The 16,025-nt window shown below is 45.2% G+C and overlaps 1 protein-coding gene across 1 annotated transcript; it reads left to right on the forward strand.

The window, feature by feature from the left end:
- Positions 1–1,881: 1,881 nt before the first annotated feature.
- LOC6734354 lies at positions 1,882–7,030 on the forward strand. Its single transcript, XM_016168000.2, has 5 exons — positions 1,882–2,257; positions 3,316–3,544; positions 3,600–3,754; positions 3,931–4,768; positions 4,829–7,030. Exons 2-5 carry the CDS (start codon positions 3,320–3,322, stop codon positions 6,902–6,904), a joined length of 3,294 nt encoding a protein of 1,097 aa, XP_016027430.1. The 5' UTR covers positions 1,882–2,257; positions 3,316–3,319; the 3' UTR covers positions 6,905–7,030.
- The last annotated feature ends 8,995 nt before the right edge of the window (positions 7,031–16,025 follow it).

Genomic DNA, 16,025 nt, shown 5'->3' on the forward strand with positions numbered 1-16,025 from the left:
TTTTTGATTGATTGTTGCATGAAATTGGCTTTTGGTCTGAGGATGGAAGACCGAACTCTACTCCCCATTGATTGTAATTACCTTTTTTTTCCACTCTCTTACATATATTTCATTTGCCCTGCGCACTTAATTAGCCGACTGCCACGCCCCCATTCACCTCCATCCCACCGACTTTTCCGGCTGACTGAGCTTTTTGAGGGGAAGTACAATAAGTAAATATGAGCAATGCCGGGTCCGGTAACGAAATTAAGCGAATTGCTTTTAATAGATTTTTCCGCCATTTCAGCGATTTCCTTCTCTTTTTTTTCAACATAATTTTATTGTCCCATTTCGTTTGCGCTCACAAGGCATTTCAGAGATTTCGTTGATTTTCCAGAGCTGCAGTGCGACCAGTTTTCCTTGGGCGGAAGGAAATCGACTCCAGGTGACTTCTGTTACAATTTTACCGAAATGCTGATCCGGCGAAAATTAGCCAAGTCAGTAGTTGTTGGTCACGGCAATTTATGGCTCGCATTTTCCCGCACTTGCTTGGCTTATGCAATCATTTCCCCCCCAGGCTTTTCATCATAATTGTCGCTGGGGTTTGGTGCGGAAAAGGCCGGAGGAAATGCCAACCGAAATGGTGATCTCTGCTACAAGTTACAGTTTCCAGTTCTCCACACGAGGCTCATGGGTGAAAGTCAGATGTGTGTGCATGGGGCATGCAACATGTCTTTAATGAGATGCACGCAGATAAAGAAGCTTGCCGATTACGGATGGCATAAATCACACCAAAATGATCGCTGGATCTATATGTTTTGGTAATGGAGGCATTAGCTCTGCCAGAACGCCCACTTTCCCCACATTTGTTTTAGTAGTTATCTCGCCAAATATATAAAAAGTAATGCTGGGTGAAATGGGTATGCATACATAAAGATTTTTACATGACAAATCAATAAATTGGTAAATTAAATTTATACCAAACTAATGTAACACTCGGAATGGAAAACTTACTGCAATGGTTGCCATTCAAAAATTAAATGATCTGTTCAAATGACCATTTAAATTCATGCAATTCCTCGACTCACATAATTTCGCCACAAAAAATATAAATATCTTCAAAGCGCGCACAACAAAAAGAAACAAAAGAAAAACGATATCATTAAATATGCAATAAATAAAATGAATTACCAAAGCATTAATAAAAAAGACGCATTTTAATAAATCAGACAGAAATAAAACAAAAAAAAAAACAAGTCAACCGCTGCTCCGCCGCCCGCAAAACCGCATCCACATTAATCAATCAGCCGAAAACGTCAAACGCTGCACAGCAACAACAGCAACTCATTAAAAATTAATGAAAACACGCCGGTGGAAAATCGAAGGAAAAGCGTATGAAAACAATGCGCTCGAAGGTGATCGAACCGACAGGTGTAAACTGAATGCGATAATTGCGCTGCAGGTGTTATGGGGCAAGGAAATGCGGCAAGATATTTATGTCAACGAGCCAAAAGCAGGTGGTGACAAAGGGCGTTTAGGCCACGACAAGGGCTTTCACAGCGGATTTAGCCACATGCCTTTGGCATTTGCCAGGCCAAAAACCAGTTTGCAAAGTTTTCCCGCGCTTACCAGTTTTATTTTTCTTTTGCATATATTTTTCGGCAGGGTCAATGCTGCGCCGTCGTAGAAAGCCATAAAATCCAAATTGTCATTGCCGTGAAGGAGCAAAAAAGACAGCGGCGCTTGCGCAATCGCTGGATGGACAAGTTTTGTGCTACACTTTAAGGATCGCAGCAGCAACATCAGTCGCAGCAGCAGCAGCAGCAGCAGCAGCAGCAGCAACATCAGTTGCAGCAGCAGCAACAGCGGCGACGACAGCAACTTGCTGCAAGCCCACGACGATGAAAAGAAAACGAAATGCTCAGTGCCCCACGGTTTCACTTTCATTCGCAACGCGCACGCGCAACTGGCAGGGTCGCACGAAAAGAGCACCTGAAAACCGATATCGCAGCAAATTCGATTTCCCCGCCAAAAAAAAAATAAATAACAAAAAATATATTAAGTGAAATATATAGAAAAATAATAATACACTTTTGTGCCATTGCGGAGAATTACAATTGTTTTAATCGAATAGAAAAGTGATTATAAGTGCGTTTTAATTGTGCGGCAATCAATATAAATAATTGAGTGTTTTCATTTCATTTGGCCTGGCCGCATACAAAACCTACGACAAAACACGAATATATAAATTCCATCGGGCAGTACTTAATGGATGCAGGTAAATGCAAAAAGCGGAATATATTTTAAATGCCCATTTAGCTGCGCAAATTATAATGCATTTCCTCCGCTGCGGGCGTAGAGCAAGAATAATTTCAATGTGCAAATTGAGTTAGTAACGAATGCAATTTGCTTGTGATTTAATGCAAAGGACTTGTATGGATACCATCATCATCAATGGTGCCTTACACTTATTGCCAATCGAAAGGACTTAGGCGCACTTATGAACACATATGCATACGAAATGTCTCCCGTTTAATAGCTACGTTCAGATCGTTATCCATGCCCAATTAAAGCCACAATTTCCCTACTGAAAGCTCCACTTTCTTGTGTTATTTGGCCAACAAGACAGTCTGGACCGGCTGCAAAGCGCCACGGGCCACTTAGCCATGAATATTGCAGGTGAAATATGTTTTGGCATGCATATTTAATGCCTATCAAAATACAGGCGCAGTGGCCAAACTATGTGAAAACCCGTACGAACCATTTTAAACGCCATCAATTTCAATTTTCCAAATTAAATGCGTGGTTGCAGAGGGAAGGGGTTTCAATGGGGTTTTTGGTGGGTTAATTAATAATTCATTACGTTGCCAGTAGCAATGACATAAGCCCCAAGCGCAAACGCAGCGCCAAGTTCAACAACTTGGCAGGAAAAACGACGAACGTTTTAGGGAAAATCTCTTTTAAAGCAATGGAGAAAGAGGAGCGCCAAAGTGCCTGCCTTGGCAGCCACTTAGGAAAAATCATCATCCAGCGACGTATCGGTTAAAATCAAACAGCCCGACAAGTGAGTGGCCATAGTAGTCCAGGAGTGGAGTGGAGTGCTGTGGAGTGCAGTGGATTCGAGTGGCTTGGTTTCAAGTGGAGGCTATTGGATGGCCTTTGGAGCGGGCCCAAACAGGCTTGACGACTCCTCCATTTGTCGCTTGGAATTTGTCGTGGTCGCCGGGGTTATTCACACCAACACCACCACCACCACCATCTATACCACCATTCGCACGCCAAAAAGCCCAACAACTTCCAGCTAACTCTTTCTGCTTTTGGCCATTTCCGTAATAGCTCCATGTGGCCCCACCGCCACCAACGACAACTGCTAACGGCGGCAGCCACGCTCTGCTGTCTTTTGGCCATCATCGTCCAGCCGGCCCTCTCGGATGAGCCCCCCATCCTTACATCCTCATCAACACCCCCATCCTCAGCAGCAGCCTCGGCCCCTGGCGATCTCCCCCAGAATTTCACGGTGGAGGCAGCGGCCACTGAAGCCCTGAGTGACAGCAGCGGCAAGGAGGTAAGTCCGAGTTTAGTGAAAGATTTTGACAGGCAATGAGCGTCGCTTTTGACAGCTTAATAAGCAGCCAGCCGGGCAACTCATCCGCGAGGTCATCGAAGGTCCAAACTTGGCCGACGAAGTGCGCGAAGATCCGGAACTGGAGAGGGAACTCGAACGGGAACGGGAAGCATCGGCTATAGAAACAGAAACCGAAACGGAGTTCGTCGGGTAAGTCAACAATCAAAGGGAAAATATGAAAAGGCTTGATAAAAAATCTTAAAGATAGTTTTGCTGTCACTCAATTTTAATATCCAAATAATTATAAATAAAAAGATGGTTATCTTTGTATTAAAACCCTTTTGTAGAAATGAAATTTAATAGTAATCTCTTCTCCCTGCTCCCAGTGTTCCTGGCTTTCTGCCCACTGTTCTGCCTCCCAAAGATTCGGACAGTCCCACCAATGGACATGGCTACATCCAGTTCGAAATCAACGATGAGCTGCCAGTGGAAGTGGCTCGTCGACAAAGACCCATTGAGCAGACAGTGACCCGCTCGCGAACGGAAACCGTGAACGAGGTGCTGTCCAATCTGTTCCCCAAGGGATTCTCGGACATTTTCCGTTTTAGTGGCAATACAGAGTCATCCACCACCACGTCCACGACCACGAATAAGGCGGTGGTACGGCCCACAGTGGTGGATGTGGTCAGCACCACGGAGGCAGCAAGCACTGAGAAGCAAACAGAGCCGCCAGCCCCGAATGCCACCTACTACAGTTACCAAACCACCGTGACGAAGGAATACCGCCGGGAACTGGGACCAGGTCACACGGAGATAGTGGTGGAGCAAATTAGGGATCCGGGATTCCGAGACGGCAGTAACCACATTTCCCGAGATGAGCTGCTCAGGATCAATCGAGCTGCTGTGGCGGCTCCAGTGCTGCCCAGTGTGCTGCTCCAACCGGACGGCGATGACAATGAGACTCTGGTGGCGGCAGAAAGTTCTCCCATTGTGATACTGGGTGAACACGATCCGGACCTGGAGGAGGGGCAGGAGATCAATGACAACCAGATTGCGGAGACACGCCACGTAGGCAGGGAGGCCTACCAACACAGAGTCCCAGCTCCAACTTTCAATGGCATCGAGAGTTATGCCAACCAAAAGGGTCCCGGTCAGGATCAGGAGATCAATGTGCACATTGTACACGACGGACCACAGGGAAAACCTCAGCAGGCAGAGGCAAAGGTAGGATTGCATTGTTGAATGAATCGTAAGTGACAATATGCATATTACACATATTTACAGACGCCCAAGGACCACCAGTCGCAGCCTCCGCAGCAGGCCTTGGATCACTTCCAGGCGCACAGTGAGCAGAGATTCCAGCAGCATCATCCCAGTCAAGAGGCACCATCACGGCAATTCCTCAAGAGCTTCAATCCCATTGTCTCGGGCAGTGGCGACGGACCCCTCCCGAAGGGCAGTTTCCACTACGAGGTGCAGAATCCTCCCCAGCGCCCGAATCCGCGGACGCCGAAGGAAGGAGACTACGCCGGCCAATTTGTGAAACCTGCTGCCCAGTTGGCCTACCAACAGGAGCTCAGCCAGGTGATTCCACAAGAGCAGAGCAAGCCGCAGCAGCAGTCAGAGTTGCTGCACACCAAGGCCATATCCTCGCCCTCGCCCGATGTACAGCAATATTCCGGCTATGCAGGTCCCACACCCGTTTCCGCCACTCCAAATAGTCTGGTGTTTGTGACCTTAAACACTCCAAGTCCACCCCACGCCTCGGCGGCACCATCCATTGCGCATACGCCACTTGAGCCAGGTGTCCAGATCACAGTGAATCACCCGGCTCCCCATAACTACGTTCCGGAGGCTCATGCCGAGCCCTCCCAGACCATCATCCAACATGCTCCGGCTCCAGCTCCCAAGAAGTCCAGTCCATACACCTTTGTGGAAGTTCAGAAGTCCGTGAACATCCACAACAAGCTTATCACGGAGAAGGACGGCCGATTGGTGGAGCAGCACGAGACCATTTACCCCCAGCCATATCTGCAGAATCACCTTTCGCAGGCACCTGATCCTTCCAAGAGTTACGCTTCTCTGGCTAAAAATCCTATTCACGTGGAGTACGATAGTACGCCCCAGGAAGTGGCCGTCTCGCATGCCTCCGTCCATTTGGATACGGATCATTCCGGACACACAGCTCCAGGTCACAGCGGACAAACGGTTCACCCAGGTCCAGTGTATACGCAACCAGAGCAACACCAGGAGCACCAGGTACATCAGATTCATCAAGATCATCACATAGTCCATCATGAACCTCAGCCGGAGCATGAGCCTCACTTGCATCAAGATCATCTGGAGAATCATGAGCATCATGAGCATCCCTCACTGCAGCCATATCATGTGGAAAAACACGAAGACCACGATCATCATGTCAAACAGGTTGTGGAGAAGCACATACCCATACCCTATGCCGTCCCTCAACCTGTGCCCGTGCCTGTCCACGTGGAGCACTATGTGGATCGTCCCTATCCAGTGGAGACCATTGTCGAACATCCCATTCCATATCCCGTGGAGAGGGTGGTGGAGAAGATCGTCGAGAAGCATGTGCCCGTGGAGGTGGAGCGCATTGTGGAGAAGCCCGTGCATGTCGAGAAGATTGTGGAGAAGTTTGTGGACCGCCCGATGGCTATTCCGATACATGTGCCCGTGGCCATTCACATGCCCATGCCGCCAGGACACTCCTCGCTGTCATTTCCCCACTTTTCCCACCCCAATTCCCTGACGCCCTGGACCCACTCCGTTGCCCACATTCCACCGAAGGTGTTGCAGAACTACTACACACGGATGCTAAAGAAGTTGCTGCCACAGCTCACCGCCAAAACCCCCATCCCACAATCACCCAAAGCGGTCAAGTTGAGCAAGCCGGTGGCGGCCATCAAGCAACCGGTGAAACCCGTGAGGGGAGAGGCGCCCAAGGTCGCCACCTTCAGTTTGGCTGACATGAAATTCGACCTTCGTCCTCCACCACCGCCACAGGGCTCGCCTTGGTTGCAGGGATCCCGATATATCTATAATACCCTTCCCGCCGATTTGGCCACCGCCGCCGCCTCGGCTCCCACCAAAATGGTTAAGTCCTACATTGGCGTCGTTCCAGCGCCGGCATCTGCGAACTCAGACGCTGGGGATTCCCCGCTCACCAGCGAGTTCGATGAGTTCCAGCGATGGCGCAACGGACACTCCCTGAAGCGCAGTCCCGACTTCGGGCGCAATCTTCAGCTGGAGTACGGATTCAAGCCCCCTTTGGTGCCGTCCATGGAGATCGATGACAAGGGCAATCCCCTCAAGCAGGCCGAACAATCGGAGACGCAGTGAAATTGAAATTGAAGCAGGGAGAGCGAAGAAAAAGCGTGCCAAAATATAATGCTATAGTAAATATTATCTATTTATATAATGTATTTAAAGCAAAGCATTTAATAAAATTATATTAACTTTACAAAACATTAAAGAAGGTATTCAATTGCTAAATTATATATAAGCTTCACACATATATATATTCATTTCAACTTTTATTTTAAAGTGCTACTTCTTGGATTTGTAAAGGGGAAAAATCTCAGACCACGCAGCACTTTGCAAATTGCTGACAAGCCCCAAAGAAAAGTGCACATGTGGCAGTCGGCAAGCAAATGCTTAGCTCGGGGGCAATATTAATTAAACAAATGAGAGTGACAACCCTGGCATTAAGTCCCGGTGACGAGACTCTACCCAATTAGATGGGCCTAGGCCTGGCATAAAAATTATGAATTTCCTCAAGTAACGTGCATGCAAATGAAAAATGCCCCCATTTATGAGCGTAAAAGGGTTCCTCCAGTATCCCCCATTTCTTATCAGCCCTCAAACAGGCGCCACGCCCCTCCAATTCGGGGCACACACGTATCGCATAAGGGTGCCCAAGTGCAAAGATTTATATGACAGCTCATAAATTTACAACACATGTAGCGCCCAGCAGATATTAGGAGATACGAGTATTCTTCGGTGACAAGCCAAGGCCTCGCACGTCTCGAGTTTTGAATGTTATTGAAGCGTGTTTTCTGAAGGCGAAAAAATAACAGTCTTGCAAATGTTTGCACAGCCAGTCGAAGAGCACGTTTTTTTTATTTTTTGCTAACTGCGAATTGCGAACTGCGCGGCTGCAGTTGACATTTGACATTTGGCGGGCGGTGGGAATGGGCGTGCCGACAAACAGTTAAGCACACGTGTCGAACGGAAACGGAAACCAGAACTCGATAGGCAATCGGAAACTTCGAGGAGCCAGGAAAGAGACCCACTAAAACTGTATTGGGTAGATCATGATCTTGGCTAATGCCATTTCAAATTCAATTTAATTTAAAATTTTAAAATGTGCACGTTGTTCGCAAGTTAACCTCAATTTAAGCCTGCTATACAATACAGATATACAAATATATTCAATAAATGTTTATTTAAATTACTCGCCCATAAATCTCAAATGAGTGAGCTCAGCAAAATTCTTAAATGCAAATTAACCGACAGCAAATCGAACTCACTTTAAACCATGCCAATTGTACATTCTGGCCAACTTGAGCCAAATTCAGTATCGTAAATCAAAAATTGTTCAGTGCCACGCCCACAGATATCAAAAATCAATTGCGAATGCAATTGCAAATGCATTCTTTGATAGACTCCCCGCTGGGGGTAAGGTTTTGGGTCACAGGACGAGAACGAAGCCAGCCGACAAGAAAGATAAGCCAGGGAACAATTGAATAATTTATATGCAAATAAATAAAAGTACTTTCGGCACAAAGAGCTTTGGCGCAAAACGAGCAAAAAGCGTGTGAAATATATTCTCCGTTCTGGCCACAAAAGGCGTGACACACGCTACAACAACGGCCGATTTCGGGTATTTTCAGGAGTTTGCCCATTTTCCTTCGTTTTTTTTTTGGCGGCCTTCGAAAGCCCCACCTATTGGGGGATTTACCACCACCCCCCCTGCACTTGCCCGACTGTCCCCAAAAAGCTGTCGGCCTTTTTGGGTTTGAGTTTGGAATGGCTGAACGTTTGCTCGCTGCATGTCATTGTCAGGGGCTGCCAACTCTGCATTTGATATACGATGTGTTGGCAAGCCGCCCAAGTTGGCGGCGGACCGCGGGCAGGGGGCGTGGCAGTGCGAGACAAATGCAGCTGAACCGAAAATTGCATTTCCGCTTTGGAAATTGCGCAAACTTCCGCAACGAGCGGGGAAACCCGAAGCGAGCTGAACAGTAAAAAAAAAAACAGGAAAACGTCGCCAGACAATTGGCAAAAATTTTCTATAAAAGTGTGAAATAGGCCGCCACCCCTTGGCCAACATAAAAAAAATTTGTGGAGCGGGTGTGGCGGGAGTAGGTGGTGCAGATGAAGCTGACATGCCGTAAAGTGGCCCCACTGAACCACAGAAAACTTGTCACACAAAAATGAACGCAAAAGTGTCAAAAGCACACAAAGATAAGGCGAGATGAAGGGGATGCATTTGAGGAAACTCTGGCGGGAAACTCCGGCTGGAAAAAAGCCGAAGGAACGAATGAATGACATTGGAATTGCACGCGGGAAGTGCAAGGAAATCCACGAAAATAAATGGCTTCACTGCTATATTTACTTGATAGAATCACTTGGTTAATTTGCCCAATCCCCAATCCTTATGTTAAAAGCCAGTTTAAAAACGCGTTCTTCGCTTGACAAGGGTTAGTTTCCATGTCGCCAAACCCGCTAATGGGCGGAAATACCTGCGGCTGGCAAATCAATCCCCCTTAAAAAACAGCAAACAGGTGCAGTTAAAGGACTGGCAAATATTTGCGCCCCCACTTCGTCTAGACTGGGATTTCGACGTGCCAATGGCAGGCCAACAAAAAGAAAGTATATTCTTTCACTTACCAGGCGACAAACGCAAACAAACAGGAAACCAGCTGAAAATCTATTCAATCAGAAAAATGAGCAAGTCGCCAGCACGTACTTACAAGGCAAACAGTCATAACTTTGCGGCATTGGGAAAACTAAACAGGGAAAATCTAAGATAAAGAAAAGCAACCGAAATGGCAAATCAAACAAGACTTTGTTACGTTATAAAGTTAAAAAAATAAACATAAATTTGTTAACAGTTCCCAAGGAGCACTTTAAAAATGAAAGGCCCAAAAGTATTCAACACATAAAACTACATAGCATGTAAAAAGGTAGTAAGATTACATAAATTTTTACAAAATGTATGTAACTATTTTCTACGTGTCAAATAAATTAAATCATATTTATAAAAATTACAATATTAGGTATGTTTGCTAATCTTTTCTTATTCCCTTCCACTTAATTTAAAAGTTTTCTTTGCCATATTAAAATACATCAAATACCTACTAAGGAGTTTCCCCCATGCGTTGCCCTGCTTATTATCATTGCCTTTTTCACCCTAATCCTGCATTGAAGGGGATCCAGCACATCCTTGAGATATTAAAAGGGAGATGATTTCATTCCGAGCCAGCTCCCAACTCGGCAACAATAAGAATACGCAATCAATGGCTCCCCATTGCAATGAGGAAGTAAAAACTAATCAAAAACCTCAATTGCAATGCTGATATAAATGCAGAAGCAAAATATTGGCAAGTCTGTGGGAGAAAGCTCAGGAGCAGCAGACTTTATTGTATTGGCAGCAACAACAATAATTAGAGCAAGGTTTATGGTTTTCTTGAGAGAGTAGAAACACTAATACCCTTGCAAATATATATGCGTCTTAAGCTATAAAAGGATATATACAAGAAAAATTCCTGAACGTAAAAGGAGTTTTTTAAGTAGTTTCATTAAAAAATCCGTAAAAATTTTGACTAAGTACATAAAACCTAATATGTGTACATATCTTAAGGGTATAATATGAAGCTGAAGATAAATATCTGACCACTGACAATATTGGTTGCAGATGACGGACATCCAGCTGCGATGCAGCCGGAGTTTCTGATTTTGATAATAATAATAATAATCACAACTGGGCTGCAAACTATCCTGGTTCAAGTTGTGATCCCCTTTTGCCAGGATGATGCTGAAAATGATTATAGGCGGCCAACGTAAAGCTGGCCAAGGAATTTCAATCAGTGGCAAAGACGATGGCAGCAACTTTGTGATTGCATAACTGCGTTGCGGCCCAGAGAAGTGGTTCTGCTTCAGCTTCTGCTTCTGGTTCCTTGGTTCCTTGGCTTCTCGGCTTCTTGGCTCTCAGCAGGAGATTCTCCGCACAGGTTTTCCAGCAATTTTCTGTCAAAAACAACGGCCGACAACAACAACAACAACAAGAAACTCCGGGACGGAACTTTTTGCGGGGCCACAAAGTCACCGGAGCACCGCCAACCACCAACACTCCACCTATTGGGTGGTGGCACGACCACACTTTTAGCATGCGTGCGGTCAGCACAGGTTGTTTGGTTCCAGGGAGGGGTATTAGTTTCCGGGAACGCCGTTCCCCACTGAAAGCTGAAAACTGCAAACTGTGAACTGCAAACTGCAAACGGCAAACTGGCAACTGGAACTGCTGTCAGTATATTGGCAAAGTTTTCGTGTTCGACAGAGGCAAAGGGGGCTACGTCCAAGTGTTTATTTTGTACCATAAGAGTGGAGTGCTTGTTTGCTTGTGGCAAATTATTTAGATTGCGAAATCTCGGCCAAAGATGCCGTTCTGAGGAAATATTGAATAATTGTGCTCACGCACAAGGAAGTCGCCACTACGAAAGGGTTGAGAACATTTAACTTAAACCGATAAGCTACTAAAATTATATGAGATACTCATCCTATCCTTAGTATTAAATTCATTAAATAATTTGTAAGCAATTGATATTAAGATATCCCCCCTAAATTCGATACATTCACATTAAACTTTGCTAGTGGAACACATCTGTGCGGAAAACTTAAAAGCAGCATCACTGCCACTAATTCACTTTACGATTTCTCCGCGACTTAAATCCTAACTTAATTTCCCCCAACTCCGCAACTTCTTCGGATGGCATTATCTGGATTCTCATTACCAGAATAATCTTCTTTGTGCGCCGAAAACCCCAAACGACTCACGCAATAGTTAAGTATTTAACGACCCTTCTCAAGTCGGGCGTGTCAAGTGCAGTGCTCCCCTAATCCCGGCAAGAACTTCAGCTCCAGCTCCGACTCCACTCCGGGCCAGCAATTGCTTTAAACTGTTTACACTTTACGTCGCCGAATAGCGTTGGTGCGCAGAAAAGCCGGGCTTTACTTCTGCCAAGCACTTTTCACGAAAAATCATTTCCATTTCCGACCAATTCCCGGACGACCCACTCCATGTGAGTGGGCGCCATTTTGACACTTAATTATTTCAATTGAGGCTGAAAGGGGGTTATCACCCTGCCACCGTTCCCCTTTCTGTATCTTTTTGTCCTTTTGTGGGGCCCTTTGTTTTTCAGGCCGTATACCTTTTTTTGTGCCCCCTTTTCTGGGTCTCGTTAACAGCTTTTTACAATATATACATATATACGGATATTTATTCGTGTGTAGGGAGCACAGGGCTTTGTTCCACTGCCGCCTTTGTCTGATGATTTTGTCGCAGTCTCATTTACAATATTTGCCACCCTGCCAGCAGAGAGCACAACAAATGAAATCAGCATTAGCTGCATTGGCCGTTTGTTTGGGTTCGTCGCAAATCCTAGCCCAGATCCAGACTCGGATTCAGGTTCAGATTCAGTTCCAGCCCCAGCTCAATCCCAAAACCAGAACCAAATCCCACCCAGGCGACAGACGGCACATTGTACAATGCCCGAGGACCGCAAATGATAAAGAAAATCACTGCGAACCTTTACCACTCCCGTTGACTAATGACAAATTGCGACATTGCAGACACTTAAATACACTAGATTGGGGAAGTAATCTTAAAATAACCAGTGTAATATATATTCAACTTAAAAATAACATCATTATTGATCAAGCTCATATAGAAAATTAACGTATGAAACCAAACATATATTAAAGACCATTTTAAACAAATGCTGTAACTATTTTATGATTAGCTGTGTAAAATTTCTTACTTTAATTTAAACTATATTATTATTTACATTATAAAAATAAAATAAATTTTAATAATAACATGTTTATAAAACTTACCCATTTTGTGTAATGTCTAAAAACACATGACTCATTATTTGAGCTTTGGGTTAAAAATCCACTTTATTTGCTCAACTAATACAAAAAAAAAAAAAGGTCTAGCGCAAATTGCGTGGATCCTAAAATAAATGAATATGGCTTTATACAGGTATAAGATTTTCACAAAAAAAAATATAAAGGGCCAGAAACCCCACAAAGATTATTATCTGTCCATCCACCAATGTCGGGAATTCCTTGCCCCAAAACAGAGTATATTGCACCATGTTTTACCGCATCGATGGTGCGAGTAGGAAGCGGCGATTTAACAATTTTAAATAAAATTGCATGTGATTCAGTTGGATTACACTTCACCGCCGATCGCAATGGGGCTAGGTGGTGAGGTCTGAAAAGTCGTGTGCGAAGTACCCACAAATAAAAGCCAAAATCACATTTTGCGCCCATTCCTCGAGTTGTCGGGGCGAATTTACAAGAACCCCGGCCAAATTGTAGGCGTGGTCGCAGACAAAAGACAATTGAAGTTAATGTGAGCCCAAAACACTTGCCACGCCCTCCGGCGCCCAACCACGCCCACATCCGATAGCAAAGTGGGGGGAAGGGTGGGCGGTACGAAGGCAGCTGGCCATTTGGATTCGGTATTTTACTTTGGGATTATTTTGTGATTTATGCGGTCTTCGAGTTGACATGCAGATTTAGATTAGAAGCCGGGCGAAGGACATCTCTCTGGGAGTTGGAGATGGAATGCAGCACGCGCATAAATCTGCTTTGGGCCAGGCCAAAATGGGGGGTGGCGTTGGGTGTTCTACCAGTGGTCGGTGGCGTATGAGTGATATTTTAGTTTTGTCGTTTTGCGGCTGCCATTTTGTGTGCGGCATTAAAAGATTTCGGAATTTGGATTCGGATTCGGGTTCTCGTTCTTGGACCGCCTTCTGAATCCCGGTCGCCAGAAACAAGGATTTGCCATTAAAGCAAATTAAATGGCCGAGCTCAACTGGGTGCCATTCTACCCCAGTGACTGGTGATGATAAAAGTTTAATTAATTATATGGTCAGTGGCCACTGAGTGATTTTGGTTTATTGTATCCGCATTTGATTAGCCACGGGGCCACTCTATATTTATCATTTGGCCATTGGCTAATTAATTTCCAGCCAACTTGGAGAGGATTTGGCCATGTAGTGGACTTCGCCCGAGGAATAAATAAAGTTATTAATGAACCTAACAAGCAAGTGACAATTTGGCCCATTAAATCATGAATTGTTGTTAAATATTTCCCATAAAATCTCTTAGTTTTCCTTCTGTGCCTGTGATTTCTGAAAAGCAATCATTCGAACAATTAGAAATCGTACTTAATATCAAATTGTTTGCAATTACCAAGCATTTTAGTGCGAACCGGAGGACACAGACAATAATGGAACGACACATGAGGCCAACACACAGAAACACACACACACACAAATGACACCCTTTTGGCCAACTTCGACCGCAACAGCAATAACAACAACGATAACAACAGAGTGCGGCAAGAGGAAAGGACGGTTGCAAGCCAAGTCGAGTGAATTTGACTTAAAAATGGGCAAAAAATTGCGGCAATTAAAGTGGCAAATTGTCTCGAAGAGGCAATGTTCAAACGATTCTCCATTCTCCGACATTGTCATGGATAGAAAAAGCCCCCTTTCTGCCCATTTTCCTCCACTGCCATTTTCACATTGTGAAATGGAGCCTTAAATGAGTTTTCAGTTGACTTCGTACGGGTCGCATTTGGTCTCTCGACTCTCGGCTCTCGTCTTCCAGCTCATCTCCATTTGGGTTTTGATTGAAAACCCCTGAAAACGCTCCGAACAGAGTCATTAACAGGAAAATGGGGGGAAATACAAATAAAATGCACCGCATTTATATCGGCAATACTTTCCTTATTTAACGAAAGCCCTCTGCTCCAAGCATTTAGTTTCGGCCATAAAGAAATCTTCGGCTGTGAAAATTTATGCATTTGGGCCTGGCCCAATCGAACCCAGTCCACAGATTACCCATTTCCCATTACCCATTACCCATTTTGCATTTGCCAGGACAACTCTTTCTGGCCTTCTTATCGCCGTTCGACTGGTTCTCGATTTTTATGTGCATCTCAGCCCAGATAAGCCCTGAAATACGGCCAGTCTTGGCCTGGTCAATGTCTTAAAGGCAGTTCAATCGAGTCGGCAGCCAACTGCAGCTGGGTCCTGCTCGGACTATCAGCCACCGAATCTCAATTAACATAATTCACCTAGACCAACGTGGATGTGGGGCTCTTGACTGGCATTCCCGCTCATAAACTAACAGTTTCGGTAGGAATTGTCGCTCCCAGATAGCAGCTTCCCTAAACAGGAGCCCAGTTTCAGTCCGGACATGAGTTCAGCTCGGGAGGAAGGGGTAGCGGCTCATCTGCTTGAAAGCTGCACTGGGAAAAACTATGGGTACTTGAATATTGCAAAATGGATTACTACTTTTAATTGGATTTCACTTAATCCTTAAAATCTATTTCAATGAAATACTTAGTACTTTTACAGAGCTTTTTAAAACTTATTCACAGTCAAGGAACATAAAAACTTGTATGGTAGTTCTTAACCCTTAATATTTGCCTGCCAAATCTTTCAAACTTTAAGTTTAAAAACATCACAGATTACTGTTTTGTTTCCAACCAGTGTACTTTCGTATTTATCCACTTTTGTCTCTGTGGAGCTATCGGCGAAGTGCTAGAGAGTTGGAGAACTCGCTCATTGTCAAAGTGGAAATTGTGTTCATAAATCAGAAACTGTCGCACATGTGTGACACCCGAAACCTCCGAACTGCCCCAACTGCACTCCAACCCCCCAGCCCAGTAACTCGCAGCTCCCATTCCCCCTTTTTGCCTCCTGTTTATTGTGTTGTCAATTTGCTGCGCTCGTTGGCTTTCTGGCTGCGATGGCGTAATTAGATTTCGGCCTGGTCTAGTCGGTTTGGTTTGGTTCGGTTCGGTCTGGCACGGTATGGGATGGCGGCCAGGATAGATGGCGGCGACTGGAGGATGGGCTGATGGGAAGCAAAACCACGAAGTGAACGGGAAGTGTCGGACAATTAAGGCAGCGGCAGGGAGACCAGCAGGGAGCAGGAAGATCCTGATCTGGCGAATGAAGGAAGCTGGCAGCGAGTCAATTAAAATGTTCGATGCGATCCGATCAGCGGCGTTGCGGTCATTTCCTCAAAACCAAATGACCAACTGTCCAAGTTTTAAGCAAAACAATTTAATGGCAATTAAGTGGCGGGCATGGCCATTGTCAAAACTGGAACATCGTTGCCTCGATTGGATCAACCAGTTGACCGGGATGAACGG

This window comes from Drosophila simulans, chromosome 2R, assembly GCF_016746395.2.
Source record: "Drosophila simulans strain w501 chromosome 2R, Prin_Dsim_3.1, whole genome shotgun sequence".
Lineage (NCBI taxonomy): Eukaryota > Metazoa > Arthropoda > Insecta > Diptera > Drosophilidae > Drosophila > Drosophila simulans.